We start from the raw sequence: 23,701 nt of genomic DNA on the forward strand, positions 1-23,701 counted from the left end.
TAATTTTGAATTTTTGATGTTCTCTTTTTGCAGGGAAAGCCTGGATCTCCAGGGTCCCCAGGGATGCCAGGTGAACCTGTAAGTGCGAATTTGAGTTCTGGACTATTATGATAGTACTCAAATGTTTCAAACACTGAATGCAGGAATTTATGTGTAGATTCACCTGTGTATGTTCTTCTTTTTAAGGGTGAAAGAGGACCTATAGGAGATATAGGATTCCCTGGGCCAGAAGGGCCACAAGGAAAACCAGTAAGCAATTATATACTGAATATATACATTCACTGCAGAAACATACATCTCAATTTGTCAGAAGTTACAAAAGAAATGAAATTACATCCTGCTTTGTGTTAGGCTAGGTATCTTCCTAAGAATATCTACAGCTACAGTACTCATATTAGTCATATAGTCAAGAGTTCTTTTTATATGAGGGCCTGGTATTGTGAGGTTTTAGTAATTGGTGGGCTGCTCTGCAAGGACAAGTGCGCAAGCCAGGGTAGAAGGAAGACAGGGGCAGTGGCCTCACCAGCGAGGGGCCAGGTCCACAGGGCCCAAAAAAGGCGAATAGCCACACCAGCCCTCGCCTGAGCAGCTCCCCGAAGAGCGGGCGACTCACACCTCCTCCTTCCCCGGCTCTCCTCCCAGAGAGCACAGGCAGCCAAATCCCCGGGACGGTACTGCGGATCCGACGGAGGCGCTCGGCACCCTGGCGGGTTCTCTGGTATGCTGAGGCAAATTTCTGCAGGTTTCCATAGAGGCAGGTTTATCTTTGTCCCCCTCAGTGTAATTCTCTGTCATACCTCATGACAGTGAATTTATAAGGAAATGCTTGGTCTGGGCAAAACCACACTTTGCCGTGTGAAAGGGAAGGAAGCATTCCTGATGTTTTTGCTTGTACAAGTCTTCTCTCTCGCTCAGCAAAATAGCACTGGTTTTGCTGCGTGTGGTGATTATGACCACATATGTCCTAGTAAATTAAGCAGGACCAGAGCATTTATCATGCAGCTGGCTGGTGGTGTTCAATTGTTAGCAGAGCCCATGCTATTATTTTGGCCCATGCCAGCTAGCACTGTCTGAGGCAATGTCCAGTTACAGTTTGGGGGATAATATGGGTCTAGGACTATTTCCAATAGATGGTACGAATGAGACCACCCTCTTTTGTGAAAGAAAAATATTTAGCCAAGTAGGTTGAAGCTATGCCATGCAACAGGTCCTAAAGCCCAAATAATAGGTCTGGCCCACTTAACAGTAAGGCATAGTCTCTGTAACGGCACAACTTTTTGAGGGAATAGGTCTGAATTTCTCCTAAGACACTGAAATCATCTTTAGGTTATATAGGACAAGAAAATATTTTGTTCATCTGTTTACCTTTTGCTTCCTGTTATGTCCCTGTGCAAAACATAACATCAGTAGCATGTAGAACAAGAAGAATCTCTTCTGTGATTATGTAGTGATGAGGTAGGACTAAAAAGTGCATATCCAGTTCCATGTTCCACATGTTTGCAGAATTCCTATATAACTTGTCATTTAAAGTTCCATGCTCCTTAAAGTTGATGCACATCATGTTGCCAAAGAAATTTTTTGCCCTTAGCTAAAATTTAATGTGCTTTCAGTACAGCATGGCCCCAAGTTCTTTTGTTTCACGTGCCTCAAGACTATTTGTGAGTATTTTAATACTGTAAGCTCACAAACCGGTGACTCCACAGGTTCGGAATATGTACTGATACCACCACTGAACAGTTAGCTTTAGCCTTTATATTTTTAAAATAGATATACAGACCTATAATTATAAAAAATTGTGTTTTATTTTTTTATAGGGAATCAATGGAAAAGATGGATTGCCAGGTCCTCCGGTAGGAAAACATACTTTGGAATACTATTATATTTTATTCTTCCTAGATAACATAATTGTCAAACCTAGGCAGTCACTTTCTGTTCGGCTGATGGATAGATGTACAACACAGCCTATTAGAAACATGCTTAGCTTTTTTCAAAATCAATTTTTCAGGGTGTTGTGGGGAGACCAGGAGACCGAGGGCCCAAAGGAGAACGTGTAAGTCCCCTGTTTTAATAACTTTTTCCTTTTTCTGAGCATCCAAGCACCTTGTTAGCATGTATTTTACAGGCAAAAATAGCAAATTAATTTTCTGTGAACTTCAGGTAGTCTTTTAGACACTTGAGAGACAGTTCCAGACACTACTTTGATTTAAGGAATTAGAATTCAATTGGCTTCTGCATTTAGAGTAAAAACACTTTTATAGCCTTTCTAACACAGTTGGCTTGGGCAGTGTAAATTGATCAATAGGATGAAAATCAGCAAGTAGCTAACGCCATTGTGATGTAGTCAGAGTCTCAAGGAGCAATAAAGCTTTCCCCATCTTCGTCTCTAAGAACTCTGTGTCACAAACACATACTCATGTTTTATGTGAAACAAGCTTGTTACACTTCTCACCTCTCTGTGTAATCTGTGAAAGAAATGCAGCTTTATGACACTGAGGGGACATGAGGTTTTAAACATTATTACAATAATTCTCACTTGCAGTAATTACTGTTTTGCAATGTTCTGTTCCTGCCTTTAAAGCCACAAATAAGATTTAAGAATCTTCTTATCGTACAGCCCACGCTGTATTACAGTACGTTGCTCAACCTTGACCTTATCAGTGTTATCTAATTGAATGTCTTGCAACTAATACCATAGACATACAACCAGAGGAGGAGGCTGAACCTATAAATGCAACATCTTGAAACAGACACTGACCCGACCTAAAGCCATGTGTTTAAGAGAATTTACCGGAGCATTTACAATTGCTGTTTGTATCTCACCAGACTGCTAGCAGAGTGACGACACAGCAGCAGAGAATTTCAGAAGTAGCTTTGAACTGTGCATTATGCTAACAGGCATATTTGGGGATTCATTTAGAACTATCCATCCTTCTTAGCAGGGAGGAAGAGGTTGAAAAAACTATGAGAGACAGACATGGCCTTAGCTCTCTTCATCAGAGTAAAACTTGGGAAGGTTTGGGAAAAAGGAAGAGAGTCTATTCATTCCAATCTCATCAGTGAAAGAATGCCTGTGTATGCGTCTAAGCATATATATGTATATACGTATATGTATTACAATTTCAGTTAATCCAATAAAACATCACAAGTCACAGCAGTCTTTGTAGTGAAGCACAATTATAGCCAGTAGTAAGCTCTAACTCACTGGAAATCAAAGAGATTTGAAGGACAAATCAGTGATAAAAATGATGTGCAACCTCCTACATGCATCCTTACCGTCCTCTCTGCCTTCTTTAGTCTTTACATGTCAGCTAAATATGATTTTAGAATATAACTACAGTTTTACTGTTTTATCAGTTAAACAGAAACAGTGAAACAGTTTTACAGTTTTATCAGTTTTCAGATCTGAGTACAACTTACTAGTATCTTCTGTAGAATAAGAAGGCAATTAATTCCATTCATTTACCTCTTGTACATGTAGATTATGGATTACTCTAGTAAAGATGTAATCAGTTCTTGGTGCTGTTTGCTCCTTATGGTGAAATTTAACATTAGCTTAAGTGATGCAGCAAGGACAGTCAGTGATCCTTAAGAACCATCAACTGATCATTAGCAGTCTGAACTCAAGATTTGCTCTACAGCTATAGTTCAGCAGACTAATGGCTAATACAAATCATTCTAAAAGATTTAATTTCTTACAAATAAAACAAATCAAGTGCTATCTCAGCCCATGTTGGTAGCTGCTGCTGGCCAAAACACTAGCCTTTAATTTATTTTGTTTGCAAGGAATTTAGTCATTGCAAATGAGTTTATATATCTGCTGTTCTTTTCATGAGCTGAAATTGTAGAACAGGCAAAATGCAGAAACACACATTTCGCAATGTTCATTGTTATCCTGAAGGTTAAATACCTGTTCAAAAATCTACCATATTTCTTTTCTCTTACTTGTACCTGTTACAGGGATTCATTATATTTTTGCATAAGCTTATCTTGAAAATCATGTCTGTGCATCTCTTTGATTACCTTATCAGCTACATTTTAGCTGAAAAGTAAACAGTCTGTTTATTTCTTTTCTCATTCTGTTTTCTAGAGAAGGAATGACCAAAATGTAGTCTACAGGATAATGCAGGCAGATAAAACCTACAGCAGCTAACTTTCTGCTGTCATCGTATTAAGGACGTTGCAAATACTGGGCAGATTGCCAATGAAGCACTCATTCAGGCAGTCCTTTCTATGTGCCTGTAGATGCCTATTTATCTGATTGCAACATTTCATCAAAACTTCAGTCTTTTTGCACTTTCATTCCATTGTTTCTATCACTCTGTTTTTATCTGTATCGTGTCTTTCTGTCCACGGGTTTTAACCTACCCAGCCTCTTCCTCTTAAGCCCCACTGTAAGACTTTTACTTACCCTTTGTGAGACGAAGTACGGATAAAGGATCAGACCATTGTTGTAAGATATGGGCAGTCTAAATTCAAGCCCTTTTTATTCTGTGAAATTGGGCTGGATCCAGAAAAGAGTTAGACATGGCTCCTGGAAGGAAGCCCACACCTCTTCCAGCTAAGCAGTCTCAGTCACTTGGCCAAAAAGGCATCCTCTTTCTCTGATCTTACGAATTTGAATTGGTTTTACTTTGAGGTTACCGCTCTCTAGAGCAGCTTCATAGTCATGCCAGTCTCTCGAAAAAAAAGTGAGATAGGTTTATATAATCCTAGACTGAGGAAGAAACAGAATCCTAGTCTTTCGTTCTGAGAGACTGGCGTGACCATTGGGACATCATATGAGTGGTGAGCAGCGTCTCTCTTATGCTGGACAGACTGCCATTTTTTCTTTTTTTTGTGGCACTTAATCCTGAAGGTCTGTGCTAGTCTTGTTGTAATCAGATCTAACAAATTTTAAAAGGGAATAGAGGAGAACTTAATCTGAAAGTAACAGCTAGGTATAAAATGGAGATGGGCATGAAACTGTTGAGTCTTTCAAAGCATTAGTGTGTGCAGAAACCAAATATTAAGCATCTAGGGAATTCCTTCTTTTACAGAAAAAACTGATACCTAATGCCTGGGGGAATTTGAGCACCTAAATTCTACCTATGTCATCTTTGACATTTCTAGGTCATTTTATGGATCAGGGCTATAAACTTTGTGCACCCCAGCTCTATAATTGAAAAGTGGGTTACAGAGGCATGCTATTTTTTTGTCATTGAGTTCAACATTAGAAGTGTAAGAAAACAGAATAGTACCCACTGTGTTTTCAAAGACAGGGTTAGCCTGTAAAATCAGCTTCCCTGCATAACTTATTTGTCTAATAAATGCTCGTTTCTGAACAGAGAAGAAGATTCTCTTTAACATTCTTGGGTGACTTTTCCTAGTTATTTCTACTGTATGCAGTGGTTTTCTTTATGCTTTTATTTTGCACAGGGAGATCAGGGTATTCCAGGGGACAGAGGTCCACAAGGTGAAAGAGGGAAACCTGGCCCATCAGGCGAAAAGGGGGCTATGGGTCCTATTGGGCCACCAGGAGACAGAGGCCATCCAGGATCACCGGGTCATCAAGGTCCCCCAGGTTCACCAGGACCCCCAGGTTTTCTGGTAAGAAAATACAAGTTCTGCGTAACTGCTTCTGAAGTCAGTAAACATGAAAGTAGCATGTGCTGAGCAGTGGAAATTCAACCACGAAATGCAACAGTGTCATAAAAACTAAAATTTCTCTTCAGTTATCAGATGTGGAAGAAATTCTACCCAGGTGATCAAGCAGTTCTTTTGGATATTGCCTTTCACTTTGTGAGTGCACATGTGCTGCTTTCAGAGCTGTAGTTAGGTAATGCTCAACTCATTTATCTCCTGACAAATTAACAGAGGGCTACACAATACAATTAATTTTACAAGTTTTTAATAAAATTAAGAGCTAAAGGATAAGTGTTTGCAAATGAGAAAGAAATGCAGACAGACAAAAGTGATCCTCAATAAAAGAGAAATTACTACTCTGCCTGTTGTATACACCTTGGTTTGTCTTCACACGCATGAACACACACACATTTGTGTTGTAATCTTTTTCTTTAACTAGTGAGACACCTTCAATCAGATAGGGTAAAGCTCTAAAAAACTTTTCTAGTGTAAGTTATTGGTACTCTGATATAGTATTATTTACTTGGCTGTGCATCAAAACAGCTGGTCCCTAACAGAGGTGAGAAGTTGAGAATTACATAAAAAGGCAAGTAAAGCATAACAGCATGACTGGACATCCTTAGAATAGTCTTATGAAAAAGCAACATTATTAATTTCAAAGCATATATAGTATGCTGACCAGCCTGATAGTTGAGAGTGCCTCTTCTACTGTATGGTACTAGAGAGCTTCATAATAATATTATAATATTACTTGAATGAAATGACCATTTCAGTTAAGTGAATAACACAAATAGTTTGGAATATTTTATTTTTGGTGAAAGTTTTGAATGCTTAGTTTTAACTTTAGTATCTTCATTTTGTAGTACTGTAGAAGTGCCTTGAGTATCTTTTTTTCCCTTACTGGTAAATAACTGATATATATCACCTCTTTACTTCCTCATCAGGCTGATACAGTTTCATCTGAAGAAATAAAAAAATATATCAAACAAGAGGTCCTTAAGGTTTTTGAAGGTAAGAAAATGCAGTGTTATACAATTGAATCTAAATGTGAAGTTCTATTCTAATTATTTTTATTTCCCTATAGCCTTTGTATACATTCCTAACATTTGTGATCTAACTTGCCTTATTCTTGAATAGCTGCCTTATTGCTATACCTGTCACCTAAGTTCTGGTGTTTAGAACTATTTAATACAATTCAAATACATAATTTTTATTATAAATTAAAATATCTGTTAATCAGAGTATTTCTTCTACAGAAGATTAGCATTAAAAGATAGTTTGCTCCAAATGATATTAACGTTATCAAGCAAATCATACTGTCATTATACAGGAGAGCACATAATAGAGATTAGCATTAAAAGGAAGGTTGCTCTAAATATGAATCATAATGGCAACTGCAGGTATGCTTGTTGAATCCCTTAAATTCATTGAATTTTGTAAATTGATAAAATAATTTATCTCAAATAAGTTATGTAACAACCATTTATTTTTAGATTTCAATCCATGCTTCCCTCTCACAAGCAGGAAAATTGTGAACGATGAAGACATTGAAAACTTACTACAACGGTCATAATGTTTTTGGCCACTTAGCAGATGACTATTTAAATAAAGGAAAGACTTGACAGCTTTCAGTTATGCAGGTCTAAACTGCTATGCATTTTCAACAAATAGCTGTATTGATTAGGCATGCAAAGGAAGTACACGCATACCTCAATTGGCATAATGACAACATCAGCAAAATACTCTTTTTTTTTTTATATAGCTAATGTATTGTGTGGGGAGGACTTGTCATCAATACAAACTGTCTGCAATTTTACTGATAAAGCCCATGTTTCCAGTCCACTCTTATATACAAGTTATATACAAGCTTCTGAAAGTTCTAGAGCAGGCAATTAATAATAGAAAAATTAACTATAAATCAGTTTGTGGTTTGTTTGGTTTTTGGTTTTTTTTAGTAAACTACATGTTTTTAAAAGTTCCTTGGATTGCCAGGGCATCCCTAGGTATTCTTGAGATGATTATCTGTGGTTGTGAGATAAAAGATTTTACTAGTGGATGGGTGTCCAGTTCAGCAGATAGAGTCTCTAAGGGCACACTGCACTTGACTGGAGCAATCAGAGTAGTTCTCAACGTAAATACTGGTGGCATTTTATCTACATAATACTAGAATATATATGTATTTTTAGAATATATATACAAAAAATACATAAAGACAAATGGATGAAAATGATCTTCAAAAGCTAATACTAATTAATTTCATAATACAATAAATCTAGTGTCAAAAGTATTGTGCAATATCTTATCTATAATTACATGTAGTATGCAGACCAGGGTGGTTCCGTACTGCTTATGTGTAAAATGCACATATACAGAAAATATTTTATCTAAAGTAATCAATTATTGCCCTTATTTATAACTAATATTTAACTGATGTAGTAATAATATATAAAATATTAATATGAGAGATAATACAGAAATTAAGATGATCATTGTTTTTTTGTGGAGTTATCTCATTTCTTTTCTTTACTGTGAGGGTGGTGAAACACTGGGGAAGGTTGCCCAGAGAGGTTGCGGAGTCTCCATCCTTGGGGATATTCAAAACCAACTGGACACGGTCCTGGGCAACGTGCTCTAAGTGACCCTGCTTGAGCAGAGGGTCAGACGGGGTGGTCTGCAGAGGTCCCTTCCAAACCCAACCATTCCGTGATTCTCTAATTTAGAATATTTCTCTAGATATCCTTTCCTACAAGTTAGCCTTAAAAAGGTGATATTCTCTACTTCAAAAAAAGTTATTCATTACTTACTATTTTAGCTACATCCTCGCGTGTTTGAGATGAAGTTTGTGACTGGTTAATTTCAGTCCCTAGTCTTGAATATTGTGTACACTCTGATGTTTTTTCATTTATATTTCCTCTTTGTTTAAGAAATACTAGTTTCTTCTACAAAATTTTTGAAATACTGGCTCTGCACAATCGTTTACAGTTTCATTTTTCCCCTGTATGTTTAGTTTTGCTAATCTTTCTACGTTTTAACCATTTTATCCTCCCTAATCATTTTTCCTGGAACTTACTACTTTTTTGTTCCATTTAAAATGTTTGTGAACCAGACAAGAAATAAAAGAAATAGATGTGATGTAGGTAGGCTATCACTTGACATGACCAATTAATTCCAAACAATAAGAGCAAACTATTGCTAACGGTTCTTAATTGGAAAATGATTACTTCACCTGTTTTATTATACATGTGTAAATAGTAAACAAATATAAAGAAAAGGGAACGTTTTGAGCAGCTCACTGAACAAACAAGGAATTCCTACAAAGCTATAATTTTTATAGCCCTACTTTCATGTGTATTGCCAAGGCTAGTCCAGTTAAATCTACTTTTCTGATATTAATTGACAGTATTTCAGTATTTGTAAATAGCTATCACAGCTGGCAATAATCTTGTTGGTAATGAACATTGGCTGGTATGGTCTGATTTTTCTTTCACGTTTAAAGTTATTTCTTCAAGAGAGAATTTTTCCATTCCTAGTCCTTAGAGGAAACTTATTTCCCTCTTGTTCCTCAAGACTGCTTTTTCCCTTTGTGTTATTTGACCTGCTACAGTAGGAAGCTTGAGAATTTCCCTGTTTCCTGACTTCCGTGGCAAGGGTTGCTGGAGGAGGTTGAGTGTGTTGCTTCCCAAGTACTGCAGAGCTCAGAATTCAAACACGTTACTCTGCAATGTCAAATCCACACTTTGTCAAACGGCCTCATGCATAGCAGATTGTATGAAGTTTCTTCTAAGATAGGTTTGATCTGTTTTGTAGTCCTCTGCATAAGCACCTTCTGATAATAATAGGAGGCCTGTGTGCAGAACAGCTACAGAATCCCACCTCAAATTTCTATATTGTCATTATTGCATAGAAATATTTGAAAAGTTAAAAAAATATGCAATCAAAAGACATTAGGCTTGTTTTATATGAAAAATTCCCAGATCCGTAAATCTATAAAATAAAAACAAGAGCCTTAGGCATAGCATCCTACAGCTGTGTGTCAGAGTAGAACTGTGGTTAAGAAAAGTCTTCAAATTGTACACACTTGACGTATATCAAGAATCAAAATCTACCTTGTGGTGTGAATACACTATTACCTTTTTTCATTTCTTTTTTCTAATGAAAATTTTTGTATCTCCAGAACAGAGACTAACTATCACTGTGCAACTGATCTGGGCTTAGTTAGCAAGGTTTAGACTTTCCCCCACTCTGGATGCACTGAAATTATTATGCTGTTTAGTGATCTCTGATCAGCATTTCTGAGTTGCTGGATGTCTAGTGACTTGTGTCCAGGGGCTCCAAAGCTTCCTTGCACGCTGCCAGCCTCCAGCGCAATTTTAAGCAAGTACCACATTCAGCCAAGGCCTTTGCACTATGAAAATGTTCTTTGGTGTGTCTTTACTCTGAAAAGGAATCATTTATTCTTCCCCAGCACTCGTTTTGTTTGGCAGCCTTAAAAAGCTGTAACTCACGTAGGTTTCTGAAACAGGCTCCTGCTAAAATACCACTAAATGGTAGCTTCTCTTCAGCTGAGAAGCATACTTATGTCTGCACTGTGACTTAGCTATTTTATCATTAATTTATTGTGCGTACAGGATAGCATCTTATCTTTTGGGGATAAAAGAAACCATATAAATTTTGAGATTTTTTTAAACTATTCAACCAGTTTTTCACTTTATAACAAAGCTATCATTTTGTTTATTTTCACCCTTCCCTGTACTGTCACTCCTCAAAAAGTTCAGACTATTGTGCCTTTCAAGAGGAGTGTGTTGGCTAAGGTTCCATCCTTGTCCCACTCAAATGGAATGTCCGTAAAATAAAAGGTATCTAAAGGTACCTTTAATACTATTTAAAGTATTAAAAGGTGTCTTGCCTACAGGAAATATTGGGTTTTGTCTTTACAGGCGTTCCATTTTCTACTCCTCACTACTGTATCCGCAAATCTACTATTTTTGGTTTGGTTTCACTTTGCCTGTTTTCCACTCTATCACTTTGCTTATTTTTCGTTTTATAGCCACTCTTCTCTTTACTCAAATTATTGTCTTAAATTTTAAAACTCCATCAAAGTATATACCTGAATAGAGTATTGAATACTTAGTTAAGTTTTTGAATCCAATATGACTGACACTGATTCAAGATTAGTAATGATTTGAACACTGAGATGTTACCAAGTGCCCTTTATTCTACAAACATGAATATTTCGTGCTGAAATCTCTGCAGTTAATGTTTGCTGAGCATTTATGGTTTTTTTACACCTTTTTTTAGGGTTTCAGCTCATCCCAACGACTACTCACAGTATTTAAGCTCTACTTTGCAATTGGATGTGAGTTATAGATATGTATAGATATATCCCTTCATAGAGATGTTAAATACTAACTATTCTGTGTTTATATATTTTAAGTGCTTCCATCAGGACGAGTCATTTGAAATATTGGAACATATTAGTAAAAGGTAGTAGTGATAGAAACTTTAGTACAGGTTCATTCAGATTACTTCAAAGGATAAAGACTCGCATGTTGAAGTTGGTTCAAACCGAGGGTCCTAGTATTTATAGGAGCATTTAGTACTTTGAACCATTAACCTTCTGAAGGACTAAACACATTTACTTCTGGAAACTTATTTTGGCTCGGACTTTGGGATTTGTTTGTTTTTATGTATTTTGGTAGCAGATTTCTTATCCCCTTTCTTTCTTGTGCCCTATGTTAATGAAGAGAGGATGGCTCAGTTTGTGTCGCAGCTGAAGCTGCCTGCTGCAATGCTTGCTTCCCAAGCTCATGGAAAACCAGGGCCACCAGGAAAAGACGGTTTACCAGGGCCACCAGGACAAGACGGTTTACCAGGGCCACCAGGAGAACGTGGACTTCAGGGTAGGAGTTCCAAAAAAATGTTTTTATGAATTGTATCTTGAAATCTTTATTCACTTGCTAATGATCATTAAATAAGCCAGGACTACATGTCTAGCTTCCTAATGATTAACTTTTAAAACTGTACTTATATTTTTCCGGACTAGAGCTAAATATTAACCCATAGTAGATGTGTGGATTATACTGATTAAAAATTCCTAATCAGTGCATTTTATTCTAATGAATGATGAAGTACTGACAGATATCTAAAGCTGACAGATATCTAAAACTATTGTAGCAGTTATTTTTTCTCTAAAATACTTTAATGAGGAAGAGAAACTATGCCAGCACTCTAATGTAGCTATTTACATCCTGATCCACATTAAGAGACTATCTTATTTAAGAAACAAGTTTTGAGCTCCAAGTCCAAGTGCTTTCAGCTCTGATACTGAGACATCACTGGGGAGGAAAGATTGAAGGCAAATATTGTTCTTTAAGAAGCAGTGAGAACTGAAATAGTACAGCATGAATACCTTTTATAGTGAAATAATCTATTCTGACAAATCAACTTCTGAGTAATCCGCTTTTCACTATATCCTGAACTGTAATTTGTGCATTGCAGTGCATTCAGGCAGTGTAGGACTCTCGTTCCACTGAACCGTCCTTCACTGTGAAATTAACTTCAAGGGGTCCAAGATCATTATAACTGTGTTCTCCTGTGGATTCAGCCTGTCAGAGGTTAAACGGAGGAGAATGGAATAAAGGAAAAATAATTTATAGAACAATAATATTTTGTGGGTAATATGTAATTTGCAGTTTATCTGTAGGTAGTTCTTAATTATTATCTTTTGTTAGTTTGGTCTGCTCTGGAGTCAGAGCAAGTCAGACTGGATTGAAGAACATGAAAGCAAAACTGAAGATGTGTGGATCCTAAAGCTATCAGAAGAATAAAGACTTATTAACATTGATAAGAGCAAACCCTTGAGAGAAGCTTGAAAAATATGATGAGCTCAGAATAAGAAGAACAAACAAGAATAAAGGATCAAAGAAAACAATTAAAAGGCTTAGAGTCTTACAACACTGACTTCTTCATTTTCTAAATATTCAGATTACTGTAAACAGTCAACTTTAATGTCAGTGCCAGATTGTGCAATGATTATGTATGCGGTGGATAGTCTCAGATGCTTCTGGGAAGTAGCACGTTGTACTAGGCTTAACTTCCAGCTAGTGAGCATCAAGAGTGAAGATGATAGCTATGCTTGAAAACAAATAAAGCTGCTTTTTCATGCCTTATGCTTAAGTAAAAGTAGTGCCCCAGGTACATAGGATTTCCATGTATTTTACCAGTATGCTCAATACTGTTTTTTGGTTAGTAAGAGTTAAACTAGGTGAGAAGCATTTACTTCTCTGATATATCAGAAGATATATAAAGTTATACTGCAAAAGAAAGCACGCCAAACATTTGTCTTGCCTCCTTATTACACTATGAGTAAAAGATATTACCCTGAGAGAAGCACAGTTACAAATACAGTTCATGCCTTTCCCTGCTGTGCCTGTCCATGTTATTGTTTTGTGCCAACAGGAAAATGAAATTCGTATCTCTGAGCAGATTGAAAAGTATCCTTGCATATTTCAGTTTATTCTCAGCCATAAAAGATGTGGCAGGCAGGACTTTTTGGAGAAGCATGTTATATGCATGTGTGTCTGAGGCCATCAGGGTAGCACGCTTTCTGCACGTATGCCCAGGTCAGCGAGGAAGCATGCTGTGTTCATGTACATAGTCGGTGTGCTAAACAGATAATATGCATCGGACAGGATTTTTCATACTGCAAAACAGTATGGCGAGCGGGGAAACAGCGAGTAAGCAAGTATTGACAGCCAGTTATTCATTATAGTAATTCTCACTTGTTTGCAACCCAGATTGCCTACTCCAGGTATTTAATAGGGTGTTACTCTGTGCAGTAATATGCATCTGGGCTGCCAGAGTGAATCAGTGTCTATTTTGGTCACTTACATGTCCCATATAGTCACTGAAAAGTAGACGCTTTTGAAGAGTAATTCATAGGACCTGCGTGATCACTTGCAGAGCAGGTGGCTATTCGTGCATGCTGAGCAGAGGGCCTCCTCGAGGAGGCAGGTGTTGCCTGTCTTTATTTAAGGCATTCTTAAACTATTGGGAATAGAGGCATCCATTTCTAATGAATTCTAGAATTGTAACCTGCTATCCTTGAGTAAGGTTGGTCCTAGTATGGATCAGGTAGTTCCCAATGCTTTAGGTACAAATAATTTTGATTTTATACGATGGTCTCAGTAAAAACATAGCATGCAAACGAAAAAAAACCAACAGAGTTGCAACATGAATGATGAAATATGCATTTGGCGGTTAAACAGACTTTGTATAAGAATGATTGAAAGATTGATGTATATGTTTCCTCACTGAAAAAAAAAAAAATTACCTATGGCGTAAGCTACAGGAAGCTGATACTGTGAGGCACTGTGACCAGTGAAATGTACAGCATCTGTTTAAGGGAGAGCAGAGGAACTAGTTTACTATGTATGTGTTTCAAAGGATGCTAGTGTCTTTTAGACAAACAAGAAGTTTATTTAAACACTTTATTGACAAGTTTTACCATCATCCATTTTGCATGCAATCAGTCAGACTCTGTCATGTGTTAGATAAACTAGCTCAATTAACTCCATTGATTTAATTAGATTTTTAAAAATAAAATAGAAAGTGAGTTTTGGTCCATTAGTCCAAATTCACATTGGGGTAATTTTGCAATCCAGAGATGCATATTATCCCTTGCATTAATGAGACTATTGATTTTTGTCCTAAGGAAAAGAAGGGTTCATCCTAGTTAAAGTTCACTGTTTCTGTTATATTAAGGAAACATCAAGAGATTTTTATGGATCCTCAAAACTCGTGGTAGCCCCAGGGAATCAACCATCTCAGCTCAGGAAAGAAAAATACCATTTGATGAATAGTGAAAATTCCTTTTCTTGATTGCTGAACTCTGCTTTAAAATTTATATCTGTTGCTAATTTGTATTGTGGGAGCATCTAGAGGCCTTGGTTGACATCAGGAGCCCATTGTAGTAGATGCTGTCCAGATAGGGTCACTTTTTACTTCAGAAATAGCTGCAGAGTTTTAAAGTCTTACCTCCCCTAAGCTGTTCTTTACTGTGGAAGTGAAATCAACTTATTTTTACTCTGATTTGAAAACCAGTTACTACCTCACAGCTGAGAGGGCTGTGACGCAAAGAACAGATTCAGACTGTGCACTGGAAACTGGATAGGAAGGGCTTGCTTGCTCTTAGCACCATTTCTGCTGCTTTGCCGTTTTGTGTTTTTACGAATGCAGTGATATGCACACTATTTGCACACTGAAATACAATGGATACTTTGGAATCATTGTTCTCTGCTGTGTTAATGTATTTGCCTCACATTTGTGTTAAAAGAACCTCAGATTTCTCTGGATACTGCCGTGCTAGTTTCGGCTGCTGTATTCGCCATGCACATGGAAGAGGGTCTCAGAATATAGATGGAATTCCCTTTGGGGCTGTTTAAATGAGATGACTTTTTCTATCCCTCCAGAGCATACAGATACGAAATAGTATCATTTCCAAGTAGAGCTCAGGCTGTTGCAATATTTGCTTCTGACAGACTGCAATATTTGTAGTACTGTTAGATAGCACCAAACCATAAGCTACGTTTTAGCTATCACTGGTCTATGAACAGAAGAAGAGTGCTTAATCTGCTTAAATACATACTTGCTACATACTACTACTAAGTGTTTACCATACCACCCACATTGGGTACATGTTTACATGCAACAACTTTTGGGATGCAGAAATTGTGACAAAACTTCTGGAACCCAAGTGAAAGGCTTTGGTAAAGCAGTTGCCTCTGGAAGCCTTTCGAATCAAGCAGGAACCTCTTACTGGAGTTGTGATTCTACCAGTAGAAGCATAAAATATCTTATATTTGCCTTTGTGTTAAAACCAATAAATCGAAACCTTATTCAGGTATGTGATAATATTTTCCTTTGACTGTGTATGAATTTGTCACTTTAAGCTCAGATAGAAGGTAATACTATCCTCTGGAAGTGTAATCATGGGACCTGCTTCTGAGCAAAATATACCTCACTGAAAATCAAATATTGCACTGCCAGAGTCACATATTGCATTGTTTAGATTGTTTACTTATAAGCCTGTTTACTTATATGCTTATACTCTGTTAAATAAAGCCTTGTTTTTAGGAAAGCTACCCGGGTTTATATTAAACTTCAGTGTTAACAAAACTTGCTCTGCCACTATGTACGAACTACACCTTTGTATATGTATCCAGGTACAGCTAGTAATTGTTTACTCAGTCCTTGTTCATACATTTGCATAGGCAGCCTGCTGTTTGTACTGTTGTTTTTTTTCCCCCTTATTGTCTTGAATTCCAGTGATGTTTACAGAATCTTTCAATCTATCTTGATCCATTTTCAACTATGTTATGTCAGTTATCTACAATAATGCTATTATGGAGATTGTAAATGTGCTATATCGTAAATGTGATTTCTCTCTCTTCCCCATAGCTCAAGAAATGCAAAACAGATAATGAGTGGCAGCACTACTTTGTAAAATTATAATTAACTGGGTTTGTAGTGAGAAATGTACTGTAACTATCTATTGTAAATTAAGAAACATAGAGATATATAATAAATAGGAAATGTAATAGACTCTGTGGTTGTGTGATTGAGCTTCTCAAACAGTCGCAACTGCTATGTATTACACAAGATTTTTCACAGCCAGCCAGCTTTGATACAGTTATAAATATTACTGTGGTCATTAAAGCGCAAACAAGATTCACCATGAATACCAACACCATCAGATTCCCTTTTCTGAATCTCTGTAGCTTGTGTGCTTATGCACCTCACACAATTGTGTTTAACACAACTTGGTTACCAGAATGCATGATTAATATGAAGTTTGTTTTTCTGTGACCTTTTAAACAGTTTATTTCCTTTTGTTATGTTTTGCATGTCATTCTGCATGCATTTTTCTACTGTTTTGCCTGTATGAATTCCACTGTCATTTCTTTGCTGGGGTGTTGAAGAGAGTAAGCTAACTGATGCTCTGTTTTGAAATCCAGGATGATTGCAATTGATAATGGAAATTCTACTGAAATGTATAATAAGCTTGTGTTTAACAGAAAGTTTGAATACCTTGTGTACCATTCCTCTTGCACTGGGTCTGCTGAAACCCTGAACTGGTACCCACAGTGTTTATAATAGCTTCCTTCTTGACTGTCCTGCAAAGCAGCAGTGCTGCCATAGACTGAGGTGCACTGACATGGCAGCCTTTGCCATTCCTCTGCCAGTGCCCTTTACTCTTCAGGAGACATGAGTTGGACTGATAGCACTATGCTGACTGGTCAGCTGTGTCTCTTCTCTTTTAATTTAAAATAAGTTACAGCTCCTCCACAAAGAAAATTTGTTGTATGGCATGCCTGACACTGGAAATACGCTGGTCCCGGAAGCAGAACAAATTTAATAACAAATGTGACCAGAAGTCTGCAAATTAATCGCTAGCATATGTCACCTTACAGGCCGACAGCTGAGGTGTTGGGGAGGAGAGGTAAGAGGATTTTCTTATAACCCTTTTAAAATAAGGGGTTGTGGCAAGTGCCACGTTTGTTCCTTTCAAAATGCCTGAGAATCCTTTCATTCCTCCTCCTACATAAATTGTGTTTCAATAGAAAAGCTATATCTTCATAGATTTTTAACTTGAAATAGTAAGCAAAATCTTATACTGGTACCCGTGAGTCCTCTGCTCTAAGGCATCCAGAATGTTTCCAGCTGATAAAAACATAGCCAGAGTTTAGGAAAAAAGAGTCGCATAGTGTGGGTGTGAGTTGCAGCACATAACAAGGTGGAAGCTAATTATCTTTAATACAGAGCTCAGGCCTGTGAAGAAAACAGGCACAAACATTCAAAATATAATTAGCGATCACACCATATTGACAATATATAGGTACTTGGGCCAAAGTCGGCTTTGCATGCTAGAACCCGTAATCTGCACGAGCTCTAGAGACACCTTGTTCGGAGCGAGGGCAGCTGTATAACACCGGAGGGAGGACTGCGTCCACTTTTACATATGGTGAAATATCCAAGTGTACGACTTCCAGTCTAAACTTTACAGTCTAAAAAGTGCATACATAAAGATCTATGTGTAGTAGCAAGGGCAAAGTCTCGCTCAGGTGTTGGGCTATCCCAGGGAGAAAGACTGACTGCCCTGGTTGTGCTTGCGTGAGTACGGTCAGTGAAACCTGTGGTCAGATTCCAGGCAGCGTTTGGGTTGCTGCGGTATATCCGTTCACCAAGCAGGTGACACTGAAGGAAAACACACATTACGTTCTTTATTAGGAAGGGAACTTAAAATCTTTGGGAAAGGTGAGGCTAGTATATCTAGCAAGAGTCCTTTATCAGAGGATACGGCAGTTACTGCTCGAAATCCTCATATTTTGCAGAAGGAACATATAAACTAACAGTTGTATTACCAGTATCAGAAAAAAGTGGGCATCTGTTTTCACATTTGCATTTGGCTTGATAATTTCCTGTCAATAAGATAGATAGCAGATTACTGTTTATAACAAGAGGACACTCTTATTTTCATATCTCTATTCTGTGTAGGTTATAGAGGACAGAAAGGGGAAAGAGGTGAGCCTGGAATTGGACTGCCTGGTGATCCTGGACCACCTGGCCCTTCAGGTACAAGTCTCCAGATTTATTTACGCTATTGTTAATAATGAACTAACACTCTTTTCTCCTCATTCGCTCATCAGTTTTACCTCAGTATATTTCCTCCTGGTTTTTGCTGCAGCATGAGGTTGGATATACTTGCCTTCTTGCAGACTAGCTGGTGTGAAGCTAACTTTCAGTATTGTAATGCAAGATGCTGTATGCACTCTGGTGAGGGCTATGCTAATTGCTGAATTTATTTTACCAGCTACTGGCCTGCCAGGCCCCCCAGGAGCTCCAGGGTCACCCGGACTGCAGGGGCCACCCGGACCTCATGGAAGGTGCAATCCAGCAGATTGCTATTACCACGTCTCACAGACTCGGTCACGCACCAGTGGAAAATAAAAAACCCTCTCCCAGAGACGCTTGGGTTCACAGCCACTTCTCACTTCTCTCAATAAGTTAATTTAATCTTTGAAATATATGGTGCATTTTTTTTCCCCAGACACTGCATAGTATACAGATAATTTATAAGGCATACAATTGAGCCTTTTGTATGTTACTTGCAGTGTCATAATTATGAAATGATGCCATTTGTTTTCCAGAGTGCATTCCATGTGTTGTTTCTCATATTTATTTTGCTTAGAGGAGAAAATAGGCCCAAATAATTTTCATAAGCTTCTTTCTTCAAACAGAAAATATTTTATTATAACTTATGACAGTATGTTTGCCTCAGTATGTAAGTTGGTTCTATTTTCCTTGCTAGTGCTGAAGTTTAAATGGAGAAAATGCAGTTCTGAGGTTTTTTAAAGTGTACCTATTAGCAGTGACTGTTGGCTCTCAGCTGGAGTGCTGGGAACTCTGTTTAGACTAAAAGTCACTATCCCCTGAGGAAGCTCCGCACACCTTTCTGAACCAGGTCTGCCATGCACCATGAACACTATCAATCATTTCAGTAATTTCCTAGCGCTCAAGGAAATGAAGGTATTTTATGTGATCTCTCTATTCCCATGCAGCATTTTGATTCAGATTGACTGGAGAGTCACTGGGTGTCGCCTCGGGAAGTATTTCTTGTCGCATGTTATTCCAGTTCAGAACTTGTACCTCTTTTTAGTCCTGGATACATATACTCCAGATAAATTGCTGGGGACCGGTGCTGTTTGTTATTCTTAACTGAGACCTGGCACCTCTTCGAACAGTTAATGAGCCTAGTAAGTGCATTATCATTGTCTTGAATGAAGCTACTCTGTCGTTACGTCTGCTTACGGTGAAAAAGACCTCTTGCTGTAGAGCGTAGCTGTTAGGCAGTGACGGCCAAGAAGCAACCTTCATAGCTCTGAAAACAACTTACTAATGGCACGCTTTCCCTCTTTTTCCTGTAATCATTAGGTGCCAAAATAAGTTTAACAAGAATTTGAACACAAGAGAAAGCAAGGTTCACAGGTCCTAGCAACTGGTTGCAAAAAACCATTCAAGTTCAATAGAAATTTCTGAAAATTACCAAACCCTCCGTTAAAACATATAATACAAGGGAGGTGATTTCATGCAGTTTGCAAGACACTGAACTGGACCAGACATTGTCAAAAAAGCACAAAGCAGAGCAAATCTTACAGAGCTCAAAGTGCTGAGTAAAGGAAAGAAAAGATGAAGAAAATCAATCAGACAGAGACTGATTCTGGAAAAGGAGGGAGAAGGGCTGGCTGCAGGTTCATTCCTGGTTATTATGAAACATGATGCAAGAGCATCTACAGATCAGTCCTAAGGCACTTGTCACAGTGTACTAGAAACTGGAAGGGCTGCTAAGAGAACACAGCTCTGACCCACAACCCTGTGCAAAGCTCCACAACTCATTGTACAAAAACAGTACTGAGGGCTCTGCCCTCTCCATAGGAAGTTAGTAGTTCTCTCCCACTTTGGACAGATAAGTGGTTATGGGGATGACTGTGCTTGAAGAGCAAGAAGTTAATTTGATCAACATCTGATTTTTGCTTAAAAATAGTAAATGCGGAGGGTGCGAGTCTTTAAAAAAACGTAGTGGCGTTTGTTCTGGATAGAGTTCCTAGCGATTGCGCCCAGGCTGAGAGGAGCCACGTTCCTCCAGGAGGCAATGCAGTTAAACTGCTGCCGCTGGGGAGCACAGGGACGCTTTCAGGCCCTCCTTCTGAGAAGAAAAGCCTCCCCTAAGAACAACTGCTCTGAGCATTACTTCAGCTGTTAATCCATTCGCCGTTTCGAGGGAAGAAGGTGCTTGGCACAAGAGCGAAGCTTAAGCGATCGCAGAGGTCGTACGCTGTCGTTAAGACACGAGGAGCAGGCCAGCCGCAAGGAGGACGGCAGAGAAACTTGGTCGTATCGTGAAGCCCGTCGCTTCTGGGTGAGCTGTCGTGTGTGCTGCAGCAGGGGACGCCTGCAGGGGGGCTTTCGGGTATTTCGTGCTTCTCTTGTGAAGGTCAGCGTGATGGGTCAGACCACAGTTTCTCCTGTCCCATTTTCCACGCGTCCCTCGGGAGGGGACAAGCGGCGGGTGGCCCGGCTGGTCGGCTCCTCGTGGAGCCCTCCTGCGCTTGGGGAGGCCATGGGGGTCTCTGCCTCCCCCATCGGGTCGGGTCAGGTCGCTCTCGGTGTCCGGCCTCTGCAGCTCCGAAAGCGCCGGGAGGCAGCCGGGCCGCGTGAAACCCTGCGAGCGGTCGGCCCCAGGCGTCCGCTCTCGTCGCCGGCAGGCGCCCGGGCCCCCCACGCTGCCCTCGATGCAGTCAGAGGAGCTGCTGGTCAGGCGTATCGTTTTTAACCGATTTATTTTTACTTCTCTAGTGATTCCAATCTGTGTAAAAATCTAAATATTTTTTTACTTTGTAAGTTAATGTTTAAACTTCATTTTCTGTGATGATATCTAAAAGGGTGCTGTCTTTTAAAGAATACTACCTGGTTGGAGGGTTTCCAGGCAGTCCCCTTCCCGGAAGGCTGTACAGAGGGGGTTACTCGGGTTTAGCGTTATGTGTATATTTTGGGGCTTTTAGCTAGTTGAAACTGAGCGTTTGTTATTTGCCTGATACAATTTCTGTATGTCAATTTACTTGAATTTATCAGCAAGTAGAACACTTTTTTGTATTTTGAAAAGTTTATTTTTTCATCTATGTGTCCTACAGATGCCTTTTTCTTTTTTTTTTAGGCTCAGATCTGAAAGTCTTTAAAATTTAATTTGAACACTGAACTTATTTGCAGGTAGCTTTGGTAATTACCTTGTTTCCTTAGTCTTTATTTTGCATTAAGCCCAATTTAATTTTCTCATGTCAGAATACGGGTATTTTGTTATATGGGGTACCTTGATACCATTTTTCAAGATGCCATGTTCTGCACTTGGGTGAAAGAGAGTAAATCCCGGGTTAACTTTACTTTATACTGGGTTGCTCCAACTCTATGTTTTTAGATTTTAAAGCAGAGCGTAGTGTGAAACACGTTTCTGCCTATTTTTCAGGTTTGGTCCTTGCAATTTGTTTGTGGTTTCAAACTGATTGGGTGTGGTGGTGGGTTTTTTTTGATTTTTTGGGGGGTTTTTTTGCCCAGCGAGGAGGGTAATCTATTTTACGATTTCTCAATTTCATAGCTGGTTTAACCAATCTGTGCTGTAGGAAATATTGCAAGAAGTTAAACACAGAGGATTATTTTTTCCAGCAGCACAAAATATTTTTACTTAGAGCAAAACTTAGAGCTGAAGCATCTTTGACAAAATGCTTTACACCTTTGTTTAAGGTTCTCTAAGCTTTGTTCTAGTTCAGGGTCAGACGATTGTATTTTAGGGCAAGTTTCTTTATCACTTACCAAGAAAGCGTTGGGATCTTCTTAAAATTGTCGCTATGTAGAGAACTACTCATTTACCTAAAGAAAGTAATGATGCTACAGTGGCACAGTAGCGGTGAGGTTTTTCCAAGGCTGTAACGTAGCTCCTGCTGCCCACACGGTGGAGTTCGTCCCTCTTTTCAGTGCAGCGGTAAGGCAAAGGCCAAACTCCCGGTGGCGCGAGGCCTGACGCACCGCTGTGCAGACTCACAGCCCAGGAGTTCATGTGTCCGGATTTATTCTGGAGCCTGATACTCTTTTCTAAAATCTCTTTATTTTTAGATGGTAGTATTTGTAAAAATATTGCCTTTTTGGATTAAGTGTTTCCAGGTAATATTACTTAGATTTTATTTGTGTTTTGTATATACATACGATATAGAAAAACATACAGTAACAGAACATATCACTGGCAGACGTCATTTATGTCCACTGTAATGATATTTGTCTCTAGGGGAGCAGAGAGTCGGTTAAGGCTAAGAAAATTAAAATAGTATAGTTTGTAAAATCAAGTAGCAGTGCAACCTACTTGTTAGCGTTTCAGAACTTGTTAGCGGTTTCAGAATATTTTTTGTATTAAACTAGACTTGATTTTGATGCTAAAATAAGCACTGTGATATGGAAACACAACTGATTGCAGCATCAGTCTTCCCTGTGTGTTTTGTGAGTGTGTATTATGACAAATGTTAGATATGCACAGCTTTAAATTCATGGATAATCACATAAAATGTTTTGGCACTTCTGGTTTTTCACAATGGTGAAATACTACTTTTCATGTCTGCCTACACTCAAATTTTGTATTCTTTTTTATGTTATGTTTACGTAAACATTGTATGAAAAACCCCACAAGCTAAATTAGTGCTTTATAAATTTGTTTCTCCAAATATACTATTGTAAAAGCAGCCACTAACCTTTCATTTTACCAATTGAGTTAAACCACTGCTCTAACTTAAAATGTTCACATATGAGGAGTATCTCAGGAAATAAAACAGTGCTGGTATTAATTTTTTTTTTATTGTGTGTTTGTTAGATTCTGAATATAGTAAGGAACGTAAATTTTTCTTTGAAACATGTTAAGTCCACTAAAACTAAACTATGCTGGATGGATTTTTAAATCAAGCTCCATGCACGCTCCTTGATGTAGGTCATGGAGAACAAGTTTAACTGTGACCTTGTCTTGATTGTTGTTTAAATGGAAAACGCAAGCTTCGTAATACCTTAAGAAAATGTAGTTTTTAAATATTAATTACTAACAAATGTTATAGAATCTAGACCAAAATAAGTTCTCAGCTAAAAAGAATGTAATCTACATGTATTTTACCAGTTTTATCTCCGTCTGCTGTCCTACAAACATGAATACATTTAATTATTTACTGAATTTTCAGTGTAAATGTATTCTATCTCCAGTTAATATATTTGAAGGATTTTCAATGCCATACCTTTTATATTGCTTTTTTTTCATTTCTGAATGACATGCGGCTGTCACTGACTTAATCACAGCGCATGCATACTGATTACTTCTTTCCGTCTTTATTTTTTTGATTTGCGACATTTAAGGTTCAATTCAATGGATATGTATTCAGTGGATAAAAAGCGTGCTGTGTACATTACATACGTGGCCGTTTGCATCCGTGGGAAAGGA

The 23,701-nt window shown here is 38.3% G+C and overlaps 1 protein-coding gene across 5 annotated transcripts in view; it reads left to right on the top strand.

Annotated features, from left to right (window-relative positions):
• Positions 1-19,860, top strand: part of COL19A1 (collagen type XIX alpha 1 chain) — a 209,395-nt gene extending 189,535 nt beyond the window's left edge. For 3 of the 5 annotated variants that reach the window (XM_009689151.2, XM_068937488.1, XM_009689152.2), the window contains exons 42-50: positions 34-78; positions 187-249; positions 1,815-1,850; positions 2,006-2,050; positions 5,416-5,586; positions 6,567-6,633; positions 11,367-11,522; positions 18,178-18,255; positions 18,494-19,855. In XM_009689151.2, the coding sequence (XP_009687446.2) occupies positions 34-78; positions 187-249; positions 1,815-1,850; positions 2,006-2,050; positions 5,416-5,586; positions 6,567-6,633; positions 11,367-11,522; positions 18,178-18,255; positions 18,494-18,630 (798 nt within the window). In that variant the 3' untranslated portion in view covers positions 18,631-19,855. Of the gene's footprint in view, positions 1-33; positions 79-186; positions 250-1,814; positions 1,851-2,005; positions 2,051-5,415; positions 5,587-6,566; positions 6,634-11,366; positions 11,523-12,353; positions 16,225-18,177; positions 18,256-18,493 lie in introns of those variants that run through there. The other 2 variants (XM_009689153.2, XM_009689154.2) reach the window with 2 other exon arrangements.
• The last annotated feature ends 3,841 nt before the right edge of the window (positions 19,861-23,701 follow it).

The sequence above is a fragment of the Struthio camelus genome, chromosome 3 (assembly GCF_040807025.1).
Source record: "Struthio camelus isolate bStrCam1 chromosome 3, bStrCam1.hap1, whole genome shotgun sequence".
Lineage (NCBI taxonomy): Eukaryota > Metazoa > Chordata > Aves > Struthioniformes > Struthionidae > Struthio > Struthio camelus.